Genomic DNA, 23,500 nt, shown 5'->3' with positions numbered 1-23,500 from the left:
GAGGTTACTGGGCTGCTGAGATTGAAAGGAGGGACACATGAATCAGAGAGGCCCAGAAAGGAAATTATTTCAAGGACCATCACTACTTTACATCAAGATAGGATAACAGCAATGAAGATGAAAAGGACAGGGAAGAAAGCAGTAGCCATTTTGATGAAAACTCTACAAACATGGTGACAGATTACTTATGAGGAGAGAAAGGAGTCTTACATAACATGACCCTGGTACAACAACCTGATTTTCTCTCAGTCAACGAAAACAATGTTAACCCTGAAAGCAATGGGATAAGTGGTCCAGGGCATTCAAAATAGACTTTGGTTTGGTCATGTTGAGTTGGAGATAGTAGCAGTATACTCAACAAATGTTATGTTAGACTGTCTGAATTTGGGGGCTGAAGCAGTCAAGGCTGGAGATATGGATTGGGAAATCAGCACAGAGAGGTGACAGATGGTACCACAGGGTAGATGAACTCTTGTGAGGACATCAGGAGAGTCAAGTCTGTGGGTCTGCGAGATGCCCACAGGAAGCAGAAAGAGGAGAAAGCCTCCACAGAGATGAGAGGGGACTTTAAGATGCCAGACTTAGCAAATAAAAATACAATACAGGATGCCCAGTTAAATACTACAAGGGTCATACAATTCTTCAGTGATAGCAGCAGTGTCAAATTACAAAACGGTGTTAAGGATGACCAAAAATTTGAAAAGGTTATGAGTTTTTGCTAAGTGGAAGTCACTGGTAACCTTTAAGGAAAATCATTCTAGTTTTTATTTGAGAAATTCTATAAAAGAATAATTGATTCCTATGTTTGAATTACTGTGTGTGCTTTCTTAATTTGATTTCTGATTAAATTGTTCTTTTACCAAATTGACTCAAAGGGGGGAACTTCATTACCCCTCCAGAGAAAGGGCAAATGTTGAGCATTAGAAGTCCTCCTCTTCCTACTGGGGGAAGGTTAATACTCCTCAAAAAGCTAGAAGCTCTCAAAGACCAGTTTTCTACATTAATATATGCATTATAAATGACCATTTAAAACCTTAAAGAAATGTCTTCTCTCTCTTCTCTAAAGGCTACAAATTGCTTAGAGTGATTCCATGAACACAGGGGGCCCACAGCAATTAAAAAGAAGGCAGTTTTCCACAGGTTTATTTCTATGAAATTTTTTAAAAATCACACTCACCAGGGAAATGAAAAACATAAATTGCACTTATTAAACATGAGTTATAAGCTTTTAATTTGCAGGGATGTGTCAATCTATATATTCATGTGCATGTATACAGAAAAGACTGTATCCTGGAAGTCTTAGCGTTAAAGAAAGCTTGCTAGATATCCTCTGAGTCAAACATGCATAGCAAATCATTTCAGTTACTTCCTTGTAAACAAAGAAAAATAAACATCCTTCATAAGAAAAGTCTATAGGTTTGAAAATCTCAGCTCTTGACTGTCATCTCAAATTTGCTTTTGCATTATACTTCATCTCCAAAATATAAAAGGCCATACACTGCCCTCCAATGACATATAAAGCTTCCACTAACAACTCCATGCACAGACCAAAGCAATATATCACCGTACTTAGGGATTTGCCTAGATGCTTTATGAAGCCCAAAAGCAATACCTACGTTTATCAAATCATTGAAATAATATGCCCATACATTTCTCTGGTCATGTTTTTGCTCCAAGTACAGCAATATGTATTATAATATGGCAGCAAATGAAAAGTTTGGGTAACAAATAATATATATATACAAAAAATATTGGCCATTTGTTCTTTGTGGGTTTTAAGATTTTATTTCTATCAAAACATTTTAGATTGATGCAAGTTTTACTTAAAGAAGGCAAGACTTCCTGTTAAACACTGCAAATTTAATCCAAGTAATTTTTCCATCTCACACATAAAATTCAAAGTTGAGGGAAAATACTCCTACCCAAGTTTACTATCACTTGTTTGCTCAGAATATTTTTATGACTTTATTTTTCATGGTTTAGGTAAATCTGAAATTATAATAGCATAGGATTGTTGGCCAAGTATTTTCCACAATCTACTACCAAGGTAAAAATCTTCTGGAAATATAAGAAGTATATAGAAGTATTATTTTTCAAGCAGTAGCTAAGCTACTAGAGATCTCCAATTCTGAAAACTTTCAAGCATGCATTTGGAAACAAAATTGTGAGATAAGCAGCCGTACTTTCATGTTTTTCCATTCTCAGTTTGATTTAGCTCCCCTGATACAGCAATACTTTAAAAATATTTTCGTTTGATTGGTCATAAAGGAATCTTTTCAGATGACACGCCTACCCAGACTAGGGAAACTAAAGAAAAAATAAACAAGTGGGACTTTATTAGATTAAAGAGCTTCTATAAGACAAATGAAACTAGAATCAAGATGAACAGACAACCCACCAGCTGGGAGAGAATATTTGCAAAACATACATCTGACAAGGGGTTGATCTCCATAATATATAAAGAACTCATACAACTGAACAACAAAAAAATAAAGAACCCGATCAAAAAATGGGCAGAGGAAATGAACAGACACTTCTCCAAAGCAGATATACAGATGGCCAATAGGCACATGAAAAGATGTTCAACATCACTAATCACCAGGCAAATGCAAATCAAAGCAACACTAAGATATCACCTCACGCCCGTTAGAATGGCTATAATCACCAAGACAAAAAACAACAAGTGTTGGAGAGGATGTGGAGAAACAGGAACCCTCATACACAGCTGGTGGGAATGCAAATTGGTGCAGCCTCTATGGAAAACGGTATGGAGATTCCTCAAAGAATTAAAAATAGAGATGCCCTATGACCCAGCCATCCCACTACTGGGACTCTATCCAACGAACCTCAAATCAACAATCCAAAGAGGCTTATGCACCCCTATGTTCATTGCAGCATTATTCACCATAGCCAAGAAGTGGAAGCAATCTAAGTGTCCCTCGACTGACGATTGGATTAAGAAAATGTGGTATATATATACAATGGAATACTACTCAGCCATAAAAAAAGACAAAATCGTCCCATTTGCAACAACATGGATGGGCCTGGAGGGTATTATGTTAAGTGAAGTAAGCCAGAAGGAGAAAGACAAACACTGTATGATCTCACTCATATGTGGAATATAAACCAACACATGGACAGAGAAAACTGTATTGTGGTTACCAGGGGCAATGGGGGTGGGAGGTGGGCACAAGGAGTGAAGGGAGTCATATATACGGTGATGGACAAACAAAAATGTACAACCCAAAATTTCACAGTGTTAAAAAAACTATTAAAACATCAATTAAAAAAAATATTTTTGTTTGCACTAATTATTTCACCATGTGCAGTATCAATAGGTTCTGCTATACGTATTAATCATCTTACGAAACAGTAGGATGTCTACTATTTGGTTAATTTACGTTTCTAAAATTTAATCGGTTATGGGTGAATCCCTGCTGGGCAAGTTTTCATTGTTTTCTAACACATTCATGATTCTGCTGGAGAGGATTGCATATGTTAGGCTAAGAAAGGAAATCCATAGCAGTAGTTGGGATACCAGAATGCAGTTCTGGGCCAATCAACTAGCAAATCACTTAAGGGTTAAGTCTTAACGTCTATGATCCTGCCTCTGGGAAGTAGCACATCCTAGTGTTAGGAGCTGTAGAGACAGGGCCAGCCCCGTGGCTTAGCGGTTAAGTGCGCGTGCTCTGCTACTGGCGGCCCGGGTTCGGATCCTGGGCACGCACCGACGCACCGCTTCTCCAGCCATGCTGAGGCCGCGTCCCACATACAGCAACTAGAAGGATGTGTAAGTATGACATACAACTATCTACTGGGGCTTTGAGGGGAAAAAAAAAAGGAGGAGGATTGGCAATAGATGTTAGCTCAGAGCCGGTCTTCCTCAGCAAAAAAAAAGAGGAGGATTGGCATGGGTATTAGCTCAGGGCTGATCTTCCTCACACAAAAAAAATAAAAAAAAGAGAGCTGTAGACGCAGATGGACCTAGGTTTGAGTCCATCTAGTAATCAATCCTGTGGGTTCACAATCTGCTGGTTAGAATGGGTAGCTGGTAGTAGTTCCCAGTTCCCTTTGCCATCAACCGTCTGCAACATTCCAAATGTATTAACATAAGAGAGGCAGAGGGAAAGACCTATTCCAGATCCAAATCAACCCTGGAAGTCCCCGAGAGAGTAGAAATGTTTAACTGCTTCCCACAAGGCTGACAATCTTTATAATATAAAGGCATTTAGAAAGCAACATCACAGACAACTATTTATTAAATGACTACTATGCATTTAGGATTTTTAAAAAAATATTACCCAGGTCATCTTAAATAAACAAACCCAACCAATCTGCTGCTCACCATGGAAACTGCCTCAAATCTCTGGCAAAAAAAAAAAAAAAAAAAGATACCCCTACAGAAAAATCAATCCTGCTCTTCATCAAGAAAATTTTATAATCATAAGTACTTCCATGAAACCAAGTTGTCATCATTAAAACTGACCCCTGTTGCTGGTTCCTGCCCACACTAGCCCTAAACTTAAGGACAGAAGGAAGGAGTATCAGCTCACAGAAAGACGACAGAACCACTGCCAAGTTCTTGCTTATTGTTTCCTTTAATTCTTTTTCTTGGGCCCGGTTCAAATTGTTAGGGCTTTAAAAAAAGTGCTATTATCAATCCAATTCTTATGAGTATACTCAGGGACTTGACTGAGAGGGCAGGTGTCCAAAAAATATAAATGTCCTACAGTAAAATTCCCTTTAACTTTCTTACTTCTGAACTTCTCCCACAGTAAACTATATGGTACAATTCCTCCACATATGGTATTAATTCGCTTTTTTAAAAATTAAAATAGGATTTATTTGATGGTCTTTTGAAGAGTTCCACCACATTCCAAAATCTCAGAAGAAAATGAGAAATACAGAGAAACCTAAATGACGTATCTTTTTGGCACTTCCCACTAAGAACAGATATAATCTGTGGTGAGAGCTGCATTTCAAAGATGTGATTCACTGCCAAGTCTCTAACCATCTTCTCTATAGTGATGACTCATGTGACTTTCATGCCAGGCCTGGACTCCTCTGGTCTTGGCAGTTCAAATTATCTACTGAACTCTCTAGGACTCAGTTTGTTTTTTTGTAAAATAAAGGAACCAGATTATATATATAATCACTACTGTTCTTTTCAGCTCTAAAATTCTGTGCTTTGGTGATTTCTACTGGATAAGTGGCAACCACCTCAAGTTCAGCATATGTAACATCTAATCAATCACTTTGACCCTAAAACTGCTGCCACTTCTGGTTTCCTGTTTCTGTAAATGGTTCTCGAAAATCAACCTCAAACTCACCCTTGCATAAGACACTCAAATCATTCCCAGCTCTTTACGAATCCCCCTCAACTAGACACATTCTTCCTTTTCAGTGTCTTGTTCTATATCCTCTTCCCCAGGCTTCATGACATTCTCTTACAGATCCCAGGTTTCTTGGTTTTTTCCTCACTAATTATCCCAGATGTCCTGGCCATATTAACAATCCAGCATCAACAATGAAACACATGCTATGGTAACAAATGCAAGAGTAACAAAAATAAAAGGAACAGAAGACTTAGAAACTAAGACTTTGCACAGAACGATACCAGATTATCTTTTTAGTAGAATAACAATGAACACAAGAACAGCTAGAGTTTTCATCAGAAAACATGTAGGAGCAACCCACACACCCCACTGCCAAGAGATTTAACTTCCTCTATGCCAGTCAAACTGGTGCTAGGGTTGAGTGGGGGAGGAAATGATATTTCCTACCTTAGCCAGCTACTCTAGTGGCAGGCCTTTCTTTGTTCATTACTCCTTCTATGAATCTTATCTATCTGGTATGGTCTGAGTATTTGTGCTCCACCTCTCCTACAAAGTCATATGTTGTAATCCTAACTCCCAAAGGTGCTGGTATTAGTAGGTGGAGGCTTTGGGAGGTGGTTAGGTCATGACGGTGTTGCCCTCACGAATGGGATTAATGCTCTTAAAAAAGAGATTCCACAGAGTTATCTAGCCTCTCCCACCATGGGAGGAAATAAGACGTCTGTGACCTGGAAAAGGGCCTTCCCTCAACCATCCTGGCACCCTGATCTTGTACTTAGGAGCCTCCAGAACTGTGAGCAATAAATTTCTGCTGTTTATAAGCTACCAAGTCTCTGGTATTTTGTTATAGCAGCCCGAACGGACTAAGACTATCATTTAAGATCAGCTCAAATCCCATCTCTTACATGACCACACCAGAGATCTCGTTCCCTTTTAATTCAAAAACTACTAGGACTTTTTCACTATTGCTTAAATTCCATTAATACACTAAATGAACTCTGGTTTAGTTCTATTTTGGTAGCAGTAGGGAAAGAGCTGTGGACTAGTCAGTGTTTGCTTCACACCACAACCCTCAGAATATAAAGGCACAAGAGGTTATCAATAGTTTACAATTGAACACAAGTGACCATGTCGTAAAGTATAATGTAGAAGTGCTAAAAGATAAGTGTATAAGCAGAAAACAACAACAAAACAAGCAAGCAAAAGGAGAAAAAGATTCTGTCTGTGAAGCCAGAAAGGTTTCAAGGAAGATACGGCACTTTAACAAGGTCTTAAAAAATGGTGATAGCAGAGCTGGGAAGGGGTTGGGAGGACTCAGGCTTGAGAAAGGCAAGGGACATTCTTTCCTCTGCGATACAGCTTCTCTGGCTGCTTCTCCACTATGGAGTCATAAAAGTTCAAGCTGTCACTTGCCATTTACAATCAGCTTCTTGGCTGCACAAGTTACACAGTGATGTTTTGCTTGCATTGGGTTATTTTTATCTCACTGAACAAATAGTATGTTGTAATTAAAGCTGTTTGTCAAAAACTGACAGCAATGACATACAGCTTCAAAACGTTCTTCAGTGCAATCTTAGAAGATGTCTCTTTTCCTTCTTCCAAGTGGTCAGGGCAGGTCAATTCAGCACAGAGTCTGCTCCTACTCCCTGTTCTCTGCCTTCCTGGAACGATGAAGGCTATAAACATCACTGACGTCAACACTGTTAACTAGAAGACAATTTCTGACGAGCGACTGGAATAATAATTTTTTTTTTAACATTCCAATGTAAACTGTGGCCCATGTTTCTTGTAATGACAAGAGAAGGGGTAGCACCAACAGGAGACCCTCAAAAGCTTCCTTCTGACTAGTTGACCCCAACATTGCTCAGATGCCACCTCTTCCCTTATTAGTTTAAAGGCTCTGTGACACCAACAGAACCCTTCTCGCTCTTTCTCCTCAATAGATTTTTGTAATTACAGCCCTATAATTCAACTGATAACATGTTCGTCTTTCTCCACTAATAAATTTTAAGATCTTTGAGAATAGGAGATAGCGGTTTTTATACAGTAGTCCCTTCCCTTATCCACAGGGGATATGTTCCAAGACCCCCAGTGGATGCCTGAAACCACAGATAGTACCGAACTCTGTATATACTATGTTTTTTTCCTATACATACATACGATAAAGTTTAATTTATAAATCAGGCACCGTAAGAGATTAACAACAATAGCTAATAATAAAATAGAACAATTATAACAATATACTGCAATAAAATTACTGTAGATACAGCAACCTCAGCTACTCATTTAAAGAAGGCACTTGATGGTTTCTCTTTGTCGTGTCTGAATTGCCAGCATCTCTCGCACTTTGGGGTCATTATTAAGTAAAATGAGAGTTACTTAAACACAAGCACTATGATATTTCGACAGTCAACCTGATAACTTGAGAGGGCTACTAAGTGACCGATGGGCAGGTAGCATATACAGCATGGATACTCTGGATAAAGGGATGATTCACATCACAGGCAGGACTGAGTATAAAATTCAATGATTTTTAGTAAATCTATAGATCTGCAGCCATTACTATAACTTAGATTTGTCCAACCATAAGAACAATCCAGCACCAGAATAATTTCATTTCACCAGAGAGTGGCAACAGTTTACAGCCAATCCCCACTCCCAACTCCAGTTACAGGCAACCACTGATCTGCTTTCTGTCTTTATTGATCTGCCTTTTCTGGACATGTTATGTATATACAACCAGGCCTATATAGTTAAGCATAATGTTTTCACAGTTCAAACATGTCTAAGCATGTTATCAGTAGTTAGCTCCTTTTCATTGCTGTATGGATATTCAACAGTTTATCAGCTTAACAGTTGATGGACATTTAGATTGTTCCTGATTTTGGCAATTCTGCATGGTAAGGTTAAGAACATTCATGTACGTGTCTTTGTGTGGAAGTATGTTTTCCTTTTTACTGGGTAGATAACAGCCAGGAGTGGAAATGCTGGATCATATGGTAATTTAATATTCAACTTTTTAAAAAACTGTCAAAATGTTTTCCAAAGTGGCTGTACCGTTTGATATTCCCACCAGCAATGTATGCGAGTTCCAGTTACTCCATATCCTTGTCAACACTTGTTATTGTTGGTTTTCTCAATTATAGTCATTGTACTGAGTGTACAGTCATATCTCACTATGGTTTTATTTTTCATTTCCTTTATGACTAATGACTTCAAGCATCATTTCATGGGTTTATTAGTCATTCATATGTCTTCTTTGGTGAAACATCTATTCAAATTGTTTGCCTATTTATAAATTTGGGGAGGTCTTCTAATTATTGAGTTTTATATATTTTACATATTTTGGGCATAAATTCTTTATCAGATATATTATTTGGAAATATTTTTTCTCAATGTGTGACTGATCTGAAAATGTCTTTAGTCTTCATTTTTGAAGGATAGTGGAATATTTGGTTTAAAAGTTGTTTTGTTTTTAAGCATTTTGAATATGTCATTACATTGCCTTCTTGCCTCCACTGGTTTAGATGAGAGTTTAGATTTTAAACATATTTTGTTTTTCCTGCATGTAATGACTTGCTTTACTTCTCTTGCTTTCAAGATTTTCTCTTTGTCTTTCAACAGTTAGACTATGATGGATCCAGGTTTGGGTCTCTTTATGTTTCTCCTAATTTTGGTTCATTTATCTCCTTGGAGATCAATCATATTTTTCAATATATTTAGTAAGTTTTTGGCAATTGCTTCTTTAAATATGTTTTTGCCCCTTTCTCTCTCTGTCCTCTCTTTCTGGGACTATCAAATTCCTTTCCAATACACATAATGTATCTATTTTTTCAATGATTATTAAAAAATCTCCTTGTTTACTAGTGTTCTTGAGTGTTCTTAAACATTCAAGGAAATTTACCTTAATCAAAAGCTTGAAGATAAATGAAACTAAATCCTGTCAGCGATCATGACATTTGTCATGAATTAATTACTGTTCATAGTTTGTCATCTTTTGACTATTTCTATGTTACTAGATAGTACATAGCAAAACAATCTAAAAGCTCCTCAAATATTGAGAAGTAACAAAACTATACCAATGGATTTCATTTTTATTAAGCAACTTGCAGTAGCTATGATAATTATTATCATCACAGTAGTTTATATGTAGATTATGGATTCCCATCACTTTTTTAAATTAGCCAAGAAATTTTAAAGAGAAGAAAGTATCATCTTTGAACCACACACTTCAGTTAAAAGACCCCAGTTAAAATCTTAACTTACCTATTTACTAGTAAATTGTGTGACACATGGCAATTTATTTATCTCTAGACCTCAATTACCTCATCTGTAGTATGGAGATATTGATACCTATATATAACACAGGATTATTGTGGGAACTAAATGAGGTAGCATTTTTAAAAGATCAGCATGGTAGGTACTGAAAAAGTCCATGGAGATTTTTAGCCAGTTATAAATGCCTTCAGATGAGAAGTAGTTACATAATCCTTCCAAAAATGTTTTAAATATACATGTATCATAGCTCAATTTATATTTCAAATACAATATTTTTATTTATATTTCCAGATATAACTTGAAATCTATATTTCCAAATAAAATATGATAAAATGTAATATAACATTTTTACAAATTTAAAGCAGACAAGAAATAACATTTCATTAAAAAAAACTTTATCCTTTAAAGACATGAGAAAGAAAACATATGATTTTCATAGTTTTAAAAGTCACATGATCTAACAGCTTGCAAATTTTTTGTTGACATCAATTGGCAGATACCCATCATATTACTCAGATTTACAAAGAATAACAATTTTGGCAATTTACATAAGCTTACTTAGAATCAAAGTCTAGACTCATGGATTTTTATCTTACATTTAAAAAAATTTTGTCTGTCAATTGTCAAATGCTCTGAAGCAATTCATGCTAATTTTTTCAGTGACAGACAAAAAGGGTTATTATTAGAGGGTTTAAAAGAAATATTTTAAACAATAAATAAGCATCACATTACAGTATGTATGTATGAAGAGTACTGATGCAATTATAGATCCTTTTTCCAAGTAAAGATTCATACTGATACTATTATTTTAATCATGAAGCTCTAAGATCACATAGTCCCAAATCTTTCATTTCCAAGATGAAGAAACTGAAGACAAAATATGCTAAGTGACTCACTCACGATCACATAGCTAGTGGCACAGTCTCTATCAAGACTCAAAATTTTCCAACTTGCTGTATGGTGCTTTCCCAACTTCACCTCTCTGCTTCTTAGTAGCCTGAAAAGAATCTATATACAATTTTGATCATATAGGTTTCTGACTCAACCGTAATGCAGTATAGTAGAATGAAAAGCAAGGATATGGAGTTTATTCAGTCACTCACTCATTCATTCACTCACTCATTCAACATGTATTGAGTGGCTATCATGTGTCAGGCACTGCCCTGGGCACCAGGTAGAAGACCCAGGTTGAACTCTGTATCTGCCACTTCATTATTTGTGTGACTGGACAAAAATCTCTTTAGATCCCAGCTTCTTATAAAGCAACTAAAATGAAGATAACATCAACATTCCTCACAATGTTAAAAGATTAAATGAGATCATGTACTTGGAAGTGACAAGTAAGGTTCCCAATTTAGCTACAACTGACTTGTTACCTAAATTGCACCACCATATAAACAACTGCCACATGAATGCCAGACCCCAAACGTAACGTGTCAAGATTGAACTTATTACCTTTCCCTTCCTATAACCACCCCCATCCCGTAGTTCTTTTCTTATCATTGGCTCCACAATCTACCCAATAACTATTCAAGCCAAAATTCTGGAAAAAATTCTGAATATCTCCATCTCCATCAAGCCCCATGTCCAGGCAAATACCAAGCCCTACCAGGTGTCCCTCTTAAGTCCCTCCCAAACACATTCATCTCTTCTCGATCCCTACTACTAAAGCCTTTCTATAGGCCCTCATGATTTTTTGCCTTAAGTACTTTGATACCTTTTAGTGTCTCTAAACTAGCTGCATAACCTGAACTGAAAATAGGGAGATCCAATGAAAATCTGCATGTTGAAGGTTGAGACCACCCTGCAACCTGTCTTTTACTCAATCCCCATAATGTGGGCAGTAAACTTCAATCCTCTAGGCAGGAGATTAAATAATCCTTTCCTGTAGACTCTTAAGCCTCTTCCTAAGAAAAGATCCCCACATACTGGCATTTGAGGGGCTGTTAGAAAAAAACTGCTTAACCCCCTCCCACCACCCTATAATGAAGCCCACCAACCAACATTCCCTACCCAAGCATCCAAAGCTTCCAGTCAGCATATTAGTGTCTCACTCTTAAATATGACTTGGCAATCAAGAGCTTTGGGGAGCTGAAGGATGCTGACAATGAGAAGGAGAACAAAATAGACAATCAAAAAAAATGAGACAGAGACATTTCATAAGAAAATTCAAAGGAACTATATCACTTATCGTCAAAGAGATAAGAGAGGATAACCCTTCTTGATCTTCTTTTGGGAGTTTTCCTTGAGTTTACCGTTCAAATCTTCTCCTAAATTTTTAATTCTTGTTAATGCATTTTTAATTCCAAGAAATTTTCATTATTCCTTGATTGTTTCTATTTTATGGCCTCATGTTTATATTTAATGGATGCAGTATCCCAACAATCCTATGAGGTTAGTAGTATTTTTATCCTCCTTTTACAAATGAGGAAACTTGAGGCACAGAAAGTTTAAGAGGCTTACTCAAAATCACACATTTAGTCAGGAACAAAGGCCAAATTTAAGTCCAGGCAATTGGGCTTCACAGCCCAGGCTCTTAACCACAAGGTGAAACTGACTCTTGTTGGTCATTCATCCAATTTGTTAAAATCTACTGTCAGAGCCAAATGTGCACCAAGAGCACCACCAGTATGCAACTGAGAAACCCCTGGACAAGGTCATCTCTAAAATTTGACCTAGCTCCCAAATTAGCTCATATAGGATTAATACACCTCATCCAATCCAATGATGGAACAATAGTGCCTTAAAAAACATTTGCCAATAAAACAGCTGAATTCAGAAACATCTAAGCTGAGCACAGAATTACTGAATCATAAGAGTTATTAAGACCCTCAAAAGACACCTAATTTAACCTGTCACCCACTGCATAGGGTCAGATATTGCATTAGCACAGGAGAAAGGCTCACTAAAAATTGTGATTATAATCTACTTGTTGACTTAGAAATTACTACAAGATGATGAACAACTCAAAACACCGACATTGACAAAATACAAACAGGAAACAAATGGCTGCCCCCACTCCCCATCCCCCACACCCTCATCTGGTTCTATTACAGAAAGAGCTTATGCCCCAGGAGCCCCTCTTCCCATCTGTGCCCCCTCTCTCAGTTCAGCTTCCAGGACCCCAAGCAAAAAATTCCAGGTCAGGGAAGAAGGAGGGAAGGGAAGGCCTGAGTTCTCTTTGGCAGATTCCCCCTCTCACCAGGAAGGTGATTGGGGTAAGATGTGTCTTGGCATACAGACATTTAGAATTCAGAAATCTTGTCAAAAAATGATATTACAAGCGATATTTAGGTTCTATTTGATTGTAAGTGCCATATAATTGTTTCATTGCATATCTGGATAAAAAAGAGACTCTTGTGGAATAGCATAGGATCCCAAACAAGATTCACATTTTGTCTCTGAGTAAGTGTGTCTGAACTCCCAACAATCAATATACAGAATTGTGGAAGTAGACCTTTGTCATTTCACATCTACTTAGTAGCCTTAGGGATCTCCACTGTATCAGTTCTCCCTGCTTCCAACCCCAGACTAACTAGCAATGCCTCAATCACGTTCACTGCCCTGACAGACATAATCTCTCTCCACACAAGCTACAGTTCACGAGTCATTCAATCATCCAGGAAGAGTGAAACTTTTCCTAAAAAAAAACAATAATTCACAACAACAAAAAAAGAGCCTATTTAGAAAAAAGCAAGAAGAAATCACCTTGAAGCAAGTTAATGCATTCATTCGTCTAATATATATAAACTTAGTAAAAAGAAAACAACCAAGAGTGTGATCAAAACCACTATATTGTACCTTTTTCTCCTAAGCTTTCCAAGGTGCAATGCAGGTCTCAGTCAACAATTACCTACAAATCTCTCTGTTAAATAGAGATTTACAGGAATAAACACCTGTAGTGGATTGAATAGTGTCTCCCAAAAATTCACGTCAACCCAGAACCTCAGAATGTGACCTTATTTGCAAACAGGGTTTTTGCAGATGTAATTAGCTATGTTAAGATGAAGTTATACTGTATTAAGGCGGGCCCTAAATACAACAACTAGTGTCCCTATAAGAAGAGGAGAAAACAAAGAAGGATTAAGGCCATATGAAGACAGAGGCAGAGATTCAAATGACGCAGCAACAAGCCAAAGAACACCAAGGATTGCTAGAAGCCACCAGAAGCTAGGAAGAGGCAAGAAAGGATTCTCCCCTTGAGCCTTCAGAGGGAGCATACCCTGCTAATACCTTGATTTTGGACTTCCAGCCTCCAGAACTATGAGAGAATAAATTTCTGTTCTGGCTTTGTGTGTATGAGGAAGATCAGCCCTGAGCTAACATCCATGCCAATCCTCCTCTTTTTGCCGAGGAAGACTGGACCTGAGGTAACATGCCTGCCCATCTTCCTCTACTTTATATGGGACACTGCCACAGCATGGCCTGACAAGCAGTGCGTCAGTGGGCACCCGGGGTTCCGAACCCAGGCAGCCAGCAGTGGAGCGCACGCACTTAACCACTATGCCACAGGGCCGGTCCCTAAATTTCTGTTCTTTTAAGCCACCAAGTTTGCGGTAATGTATTATGGCAGCCCTGGGAAAGTAACACAACACCCCAAACATGAAATGCAAAAAATGAAACTCAGATTGGTTAATTACCAACTCAGATTGGTTGAATTACAACTCAGATATCAAACCTGATATTCGATCTTCACAAGCAATTATATCAGACAGCTAGAAGGAAAAAAAATTGTGTAGTTAAAAAAAACACAAAAAATATAAAGATACTGTGATGTAAGATAGATGTGATAAAATCAAACAGTAGACAAATATCAAAATTTTTAATGGCTCAATTAAAATCAGTTTTATTTTCTATTTCATAACTTTACCAAATTTATAAAAATAGAATCAATAACAGATAATTTATATACCAAACTTACTGTACTATTAAAAATAGTTTAATTATAATTAAATTACAACTATACAATTAACAATCAAAGGATCAAATTATTCATTTTACTAGCAATTTGTTTCCAAATAAAAGGGGTTGTCTTTCTTTCTTAATCCCATCTTCAATTTCTATCTACCTCTGTCTTCCTGGGTACCTCAATTTTTATTTGAAATCTAAAATGTTTCTCTAGAATTCTAACAGAATGAATAATGGGGAAAAAAAATCAACTGAGGAATAAACCAAAGAAAAGATTCAGTTTCTGAAGAACGAGAGAGAAAGAGAAAGAAAAGCTGAGTAAAACATATGGGACTCTTGAGACATGTATTAACAAGAATATATTCAGATAAGTCCCATACTATACGGTTTACCTTACAGGGTTCTTTGCCTTCTGCATTTCCTTCCTTCCTTCCTTTAGTACACTGCTGAGCCTATTTTTCCTTTCCTGTTTCTGACTCTCCTTTGTCCTACATGGATGCTGCCCCCCATCTTTATTGAATAATATGCCTCTACTTTTATAAATAAGGTTTATACCTAAAATTTTTCCCCCCAAAAATCTATCTTTTTTGGTTACCTTAACTTAATAGCAATGATGCAAACCTCTGCATGAAACAAAAATGCAGCATAAGTTTAAATGTTCTACCTAAAATCTCTCTAATCATACCATTAAGTGTGGGCTCTGGAGTGTGACTGCCCAGTCCAACTTCAGCTCTACCACACACTAGCCGTGACCTTGGTGAGTGACTTAACCTCTCCATGCCTAACTTTCTTCACTTTAAAACAGAAATAACGAAAATGCACACCTTAGAAGGTTTCATGTGAATTAAGTGATATTAGGCCCTAGCTGTATATGGACGGTGCATCAGCACACATAAATATTGCCCGTTGCTGTTATTACTCTTATAATTTTAAATTGTTCTGTATTAGAGTGTCTATTTCTCATTAAGCATGACTCTTGCCTTGCTAAGAAAACCGTTAGAGTTCAAGAATCCACAAAAGGAGACAATTGGTTTCATTCCTTGTCTGGGAAAATCTTAGTCAAAAAAGTGTCTGGACATCTAGAATACAATATCACAGAGCAAAAATATACACAGTCTGAAGTTTTAAAGATGGGATATTAAAGGGGCCAGCCCCGTAGCTTAGCGGTTAAGTGCGCAAGCTCCACTACTGGCGGCCCGGGGTTCAGATCCCGGGCGCGCAACAACGCACCGCTTGTCCGGCCATGCTGAGGCCGTGTCCCACATACAGCAACTAGAAGGATGTGCAACTATGACATACAAGTGTGTACTGGGGCTTTGGGGGGAAAAAAAAGGAGGAGGATTGGCAATAGATGTTAGCTCAGAGCCGGTCCTCCTCAGCAAAAAGAGGAGGATTAGCATGGATGTTAGCTCAGGGCTGATCTTCTTCACAAAAAATAAAAAAATAAAGAGGGGATATTAAGACATTTCATTTACTCCCTTTCAAACTTTTCCTCTATTCTCCTGACTCTTTATCAGTACCATCAAAAACCATGACAATATCATGTAAGGATTTTAAATTAAAATAGAAAAGCTGGCTCTCAGCACTGCTACTTAATTTCTCTAAGCTGCCATCAAAGATAGAATGAGTTTCAAAGCACCTGAACCTGAATTAAGCCATTAAGCACGCTAGCTCTTTGAGATAAAATTCGAAGTCCGACATGGGACATAAATCTAGGTAAGATCAGGGTTGCTTACAAGTATTTCCACGTTAGGTGTAAATTATGTGTTAAAATCTAAATTCCCAGGTAAGCTTATAAGTGGCAAGCAGCCACTTGAAAACTACTTTACTGTGCTTGGTGCTTTCCTACTTCGAAATCTTCCTGCTGTTGACATTTTGTGAATGAAGAAATTGACCAAAACAGCAGAAAAGAGGCAAACTCAAATTAAAGTGCTTCATCTCAATTGAACAAGCCATGTTACCTCCTCATCAATGTAAAAATGTAAAAATGAACATATCCCAAGCATCTCCCACCCTTGTCCTAAATATTTCAAGCTCTACCACTACATACACAGAGGAGTTATTGTGCATGGATTTCTAGAAGTATTAATAGCAAAAGGTAGTAAGCAGTAATGATAGCTTTTGCTTCCACATAAAAATAGCAGAAAAATAAGATTACAAAAGGGAAGAATGAGAAGGCAAGAGAGGGAAAAATAACCAAAATTGTCTTAGCGTTTAATTCTTCTTCTTACTACAGGGTCATTTATCTCCATTAAAAATCACTCAGGGGTCCAGCCCAGTGGCATAGTGAGTAAGTTTGCATGCTCTGCTTTGGCAACCCAGGGTTCATGGGTTCGGATCACGGACCTACACGCCATTCAACAAGCCATGCTGTGCTGGAGTCCCACATACAAAAGAGAGGAAGAATGGCACAGATTAACGTTAGCTCAGGGACACTCTTTCTCAAGCAGAAATAGGAAGATTGGCCACAGATGTTAGCTCAGGGCCAATCTTTCTCACAATAAATAAATAAATAAATAAATAAGTAAATAAGTAAATAAATAAAATCGCTCAGAAGTCAGATTTTATTAGGAAAACCTCAAAATATTTTATTCAAAGGAAAATGCAATGTCATTTTGTGATCAGTTCCTCCAGGTCTCAACAATTCTTGTATCATTCCCTGATCTCCAGAGCATTCAAAACTGTGGATATAAAGACTCCTTGGGAAATCAAAACCACAATGCAGAGGGAGATGGTTCCTAAGAGATGGCACAAACCAACTCCTATGTTCGGCAAGTAGGGTTAGTAGGGCCCAGAGACGTTAGGTTAGATGTCATGGACTGAACTGTGTTCCCCAAAATTCACATGTTGAAGTCCTAACCCCAACACCTCAGAATGTGATTGTATTTGAAGATAGGGTTTTTTCAGAGGTAATTAAGTTAAAGTGAGGTCATTAGAGGGGGCCTTAATCCAATACGACTGGTGTCCTTATAAGAAAATGAAATTTGGACACAGACAGGTACAGAGGAAAGATGACATGAAGACACAGGGAGAAGACAGCCATCTATAAGCCAAGGAGAGAGGCTTGAAACAAATTCTTCGCTCATGGTCCTCAGAAGAAGGGCCCTGACACCTTGACCTCAGACTTCTAGCCTCCAGAACCATGAGACAATAAATTTCTGTTGTTTAAGCCACTCAGTCTGTGGTACTTTGTCATGGCGGTCCTAGCAAACCAACACAGGTGACTTGCCTTATCTTGTACAGTAACGAAAAACAAAGTCAGATCAAAACCCAGCTTTCCAGATTCTCATATCCATGGGGCTTGCCACTTCACTACACTGCCTTGCAACTTAACTCCATGTTTTCACTCCAAGTTCTCTCCTACAAAAATCTTACACTTCTTCAACTTGTTAAGGACCATGCTAAATATATACTGTTTATGCTGAACTCTTATGAGCTACATTCCTACATCACCAAGAAGACATTTTCATAGATGTCTCATGAACTCAAAATGTCTAAAATCCAAATCAACTACTCCACAAAGTTAGCATGACACTGTTTCAGAATCTAAGAAGGTCTAAGTACAAGATCCAACTCCTTGAACAAGTCATCTAACCTCTCTGAGTCTCAATTCCATATTTACAATACAGATTCTGTGAACAATATAAATTCTAGACAAAAAAAAACCTCCAGGGGGCCGGCCCTATGGTGTAGCGGTTAAGTGCTCATGCTCCCTGTTGGCGGCCTGGGTTCAGATCCCGGGCACGCACCGAGGCATCGCCTGTCAGGCCATGCTGTGGCGGCGTCCCATATAAAGTGGAGGAAGATGGGCACAGATGTTAGCCTAGGGCTGGTCTTCCTCAGCAAAAAGAGGAGGATTGGCATGGATATTAGCTCAGGGCTGATCTTCCTCACAAAAAAAAAAAAAAAAAACCTTCAAAGGGCTAATGTGAAGATTAAATTGGATAACAGCCTTTTCAAACTATAAAGTGTTACAAGCAATTCTCCATGCAATCACAAACTATTTCTCTTTCTGGCACCATATTTGTACTCATTCAAACTCAAAACCATTGACATTTCCCTCTCCAATCATCTATAATCAATAATTCACCAAACTCTGGAATTTCTTTCTCTACTACATCATTTTTTTGTCACTGCTTTCTAATAAACCCAGGTCCTCCTAATTTCGAATCTGTACTACTTTGAATGCATGATTTATCAGCTTCCAGGTTCCTCCTTATCTAATCTATATCACATCTTAATGTCAGATTTATCTTCCTAACATACTCAGCTCAAGAGTCTTCAGAGGCTCTCCAACCCACAGAACAAAGTCCCAGCTACAGAGCCCTGCATTCTATGACACAGCTGCATCCTAAGGCCAGTTCCTAAGCTTATCTTAAGGCTTACCATATGCCCATGAGCCTTGCCTCATCCCCAGCCAATATGAACAGATAGATCATCAACAACTTCAATTGGACCCTATTTGCTTCTTCCCTTGAACTTCCCACTCTTGGGCCTATCTGTCACAACTGGATCCTCTAATATCATTATAAACTTTCTCAACCTTGAACCTGGGCAGAGACCAACAGCAAAGTTAGGTTGGTTAATTCCAGTGCACACACCACATGCTAGGGACCATGTCTGCTGCAAGTTTCATTTTCCTCTTGCTTTTCTCTTGCCCAGTATCTCTTTGCCCTCTCCTACTCCCTAACCTTCAGCATCTACCATAATGAAATTCAATAGCACTCTTAACCTTGCCTCCCTCCACAGCTCAACGGAAACCCACTCCTCCATCTCAGCCAGTGGTTTCCAATCGCAGTAGACCTAATACCCTCTTTATATAACAAATATTTTATAAAGATGCCTTTACTACTATGAAATGAAATTCACAGATAATAGGATCTGTGTACACATATAATTTCACATATTTATATATAGAATTTCAAATATATATCTATATGTAACCGAAATACAAAATAGAAATAAAAAGTAATATATAATAAAATAATGTACTTAAATATATAAATAGTCAGCTACAACTACACTGGAAAACATAATGAAGAGTGGTGCTCACATCTATATATAGAATCAGCATGAGCACAACCACTAGAAATGCAGACTGATCAAGAGTGTTACATTAGCAACTTAAATAGTACAAGCAATACTGCCATTAGTTATGTAATCTTCCAAAATGGTGAACAATTTCAGTAAAGTTTTAAACAAAACAAAATACAATTTTCCTTTGATTTACACTGTACTTGTATTCCTGGAAAATTTGATATGTATTAAATGCGTGCAGAGCACACTTTGTGTTTATATGTGAAGTAGCTGAGTTATAGCCTAAGACAAACATAAATAGGTTTCCAGCTGCATGAATGCCCAGGAAGACATTCAAAAGGCTTATGAGACATAAGACAAGTTCACTGTACCAAAGCAGGGGTTGACAAACTTTATAAAGAGCCAGACAATATAAGCTCCAGGTTTTGTGGACCATATACTCTGTCACAACCACTTGATTCTAAGAAAGCATAGACAAGACACAAATAAATGGGAGTGCTGTGTTCAAATAAAACTTTATTTACAAAAACTAGCAGTCAGCCTTGGACTGTAGTTTGCCAGCTTCTACATTTGAGTGTTCCACGCATTTCAGGATGTCCAGCTCCTGTCCACTAAATGCCAGTTGCACTATCCAATTATTGTGATGACAAGAGCACCTCCTTTGGAGCAATAATCACCCTACCCTCCCACATGCACCAAATGAGAACTCCTAAGCTATATATTCCTATTCACTGTACTTGGCAAAGGCTTTGAGCTTTTTGGTCTCAGCTCCTTTTCTCTACCTGTCTGGAATGCAACTTCTCCTCAATCTACTCCTCAGTGTTTATCTCTCTTATGCCCAGTTCAAGACCCAGCTGATACTTTGGACTAACGGAGGAATTTCTTTAGAACTTACAATCTTTTAGAAATGATTTGGCATTGATATGCCACCTCATATTATTCCTCAACTTATTATCTATATGTTCTGTCTCCCACCTGGGAGACAGATTCCTTGAGGGCAGAAAGTATGTCTAGTACTCTGCCATATTTATAGACTCCAGTTCGGTGATTTTCCTTAAGTTGCTCAATAAATATTATGATTACCAAGCTAGATGTTGAGGATATAGCAGTGAATAATCAGACAAGGTTTCTGATCTCACTAAGATTATATGCCAGTAGAGAGGAGTGAAAATAATAAATTTCAGATTCCAATAAGAACAATAAAGGAAATATACAGGTTAGTAAAGAAGGGTATGATGATGGTCAGCTGCTATTTTAGATACGACAGTCAAAGGAAACTTTTCTAAAAAGAAGACATTCAAATTGACACCTGGCATATGAAAAGAGCCAGGGAAGAGCATTCCAGCCATAGGGAATAGCACCTGTAAAATCCCTGACATAGGAAATCTTGTGGCATGTTTGAGGAAAAACCGGTCATACAGTACTTAAAACTGAGGCTTTTAAATAAGGAGTGACATAATATGATTTAGGTTTTTAAAAAGATTTTACTGGTTACAGAGTAGGGAAGGGATAATAGGAAGGTAAGAGAAGAAGTGGATAGTACAATTAAGAAGCTATTACAGAAGCTCAAGCAAGAACTGGTGATACCCTGGACTGGGGGTGGCAGTAAAGAGAGAGAAAGTGGACAGAATTGAGATATCTTTTAGAAAAATAACTTACAGAATTTATTCATGGGCTAGATTTGGAGAGGAGGATCACTGCGTGCTGCCATTACTAATATGGGCAGAAAATGGTTTGAGTTATGATGGCGGGGACCATGAGTTTCATTTGGATTTGTTAAGTTTCAGATGACTATTATATAATGATTGACTTTTGAAGGTTGAACCAGCCTTGCATTCCTGGAATAAACCTCACTTGGTAGTGATATATTACCCTTTTTATAAATAGTCATGCACTGCATAACAATGTTTTGGTCAATGACAGCCTGCATATACAACGGTGGTCCATAAGATTAGCACCATATAGCCTAAGTGTGTAGTAGGCTACATCATCTAGGTTTGTATAAGTACACTCTATGATATTTACACAAGGATGAAATTGCCTAATGACACATTTCTAAGAATGTGTCCCTGTTGTTAAGTGACACATGACTGTATTACTGGATTCAAGAGGAAATGCCAGGTAGGCAGATGGATATATGAGAATGGAGACAAAGACAGGTCTTAGCTAAAGAGAGGCATGTGTGGGTCATCAGCTTATAGTTGCTATTTAAACTCATGAAATGAATAAAATCACATGGGAAAGAGTGCTGCTTAGAGAAAAGAAGGCCCCTTCCCTGTCCTAAAACTCCCCAATATTTAGAGAAGGAGCTAGCACAAGAGAAAAAGAAAAGACTAGCTACTTGGAAAATCTGGTGTTACAGAAAAGAATATTTCAACCATGTACAATCTGCTAACAGGTTGGGTAAAATAAGACAGAGAGGAGTCTATTTAATTTGGCAATAAGGAAGTCATTAACAAACATTACAAGAACATTTTCAGCTGACAGGAATGATGGAAACCAAACTGTAGTGGTATGGAAATCAGAACGAGAGGTGAGAACGAAAACTGAAAGGAGACTTCTCAGAAATAAATATAAATCAAGACTGTCATGGGAAACAAATCAGACCAGCAACAGGCTACATTTAGTTCATCAATACCTTAATAATATTATTGCAGTAAATCACTGATATTTACCTTGTTGCGGATCAGCGGAACAAGTATCTGTGATTCCCTCACTGCAAAAATATACTAAAGTCTTATGTCAAGAAAATTTGCACTTTTAAAAATGTAGTAGAGGTAAAGCTATTAATACTAAAAGTTCTGAAACTGAACTGAAAAGTTCCCACTAATAAAAGAAGATATTTTATTCTCTTGAAGTAAAGAAACTATGCAGGAAGTAATAAAGCAAAAGACAGGGCAATTTTATTTCATAACAGTTAAAAACTTATATGTAACAAATAACTACACTGTAAAAGGAATTTTTAGAAAAAGGACAGAATGAAAGAAAATATTACAACAGAAATGATGCTAATATATAAAGAATATCTAAAAGTCAATAAGAAAAACCAATAGAAAATATAGTAAAGGATAGGAACAAAGAAATCAAGAAAGAAGAAATACAAATGACTAATAAGATAGGATGATTCCCCCATTTTTAAGGACTTTCCCTAAAAGCCATGAATATACAATAATGTTAGATTAATATGTAGCTTAGGAACCCTGCCAAGAAAATCAGACATATAAAATTCCTCAATCAGTGATAGTCTCACCATCAATCCAGAGCAGTTTTTTCCCCACACTTCAGAATACAGCAGTATGGTCTTATTTTATTTAATATGACTTGATAAGATTGCAAAAGATGCTGATTTTTAAATTTCAGTTTACAAATTCCAATGAGAGACATAACCATACAGTTTAGAAACTCAGCATATTCAGGGGCGGCCCCATGGCCTAGTGGTTAAGTTCAGCATGTTCCACTTCAGTGGCCCGGGTTCAGTTCCCAGGCGTGGACCTACACCACTCATCGACTGTGGCAGTGACCCACACACAAAATAGAGGAAGATTGGCACGGATATTAGCTCATGGCAAATCTTCCTCAAGCAAAAAGAGGAAGATTGGCAACAGACGTTAGCTCAGGGAGAAAATTCCTCAGCAAAGAAAAAAAAAAAAGAACTCAGCATATTCAGAGTTGTATAATATTTAAACAGCTACGGGCATGATGCAAACACAAAAGCAAAAATAACAAGAGGAAACGCCTACCTTCCCTTATAGCTGTAAAAGGTGTACCTTCTTCTTCTTGCAGCCTGATCACCTTCAGGGCTACCAACTTCCCATTTACCCTGAGAGAAATGAAAGAAAATATGAGAAGCAAATCCGTGAAAACACGTTCCCGTTATGGTTCTGTCTTCCTTACAATTTACATTTTTATGCATTTTTGCACTGAAAATGTTAGCGGCTCAA

At 37.6% G+C, this 23,500-nt stretch overlaps 1 protein-coding gene across 4 annotated transcripts in view; it reads right to left on the bottom strand.

The window, feature by feature from the left end:
- CDK14 (cyclin dependent kinase 14) overlaps nucleotides 1-23,500 on the bottom strand; it is a 537,486-nt gene that overhangs the window by 343,666 nt on the left and 170,320 nt on the right. For all 4 annotated transcript variants that reach the window (XM_058525247.1, XM_058525237.1, XM_058525217.1 and 1 more), the window contains one exon: nucleotides 23,300-23,379. In XM_058525247.1, the coding sequence (XP_058381230.1) occupies nucleotides 23,300-23,379 (80 nt within the window). The remainder of the gene's footprint in view (nucleotides 1-23,299; nucleotides 23,380-23,500) is intronic.

This window comes from Diceros bicornis, chromosome 3, assembly GCF_020826845.1.
Source record: "Diceros bicornis minor isolate mBicDic1 chromosome 3, mDicBic1.mat.cur, whole genome shotgun sequence".
In the NCBI taxonomy this organism is placed as follows: domain Eukaryota; kingdom Metazoa; phylum Chordata; class Mammalia; order Perissodactyla; family Rhinocerotidae; genus Diceros; species Diceros bicornis.
This window is presented reverse-complemented; position numbering and strand designations above follow the sequence as displayed.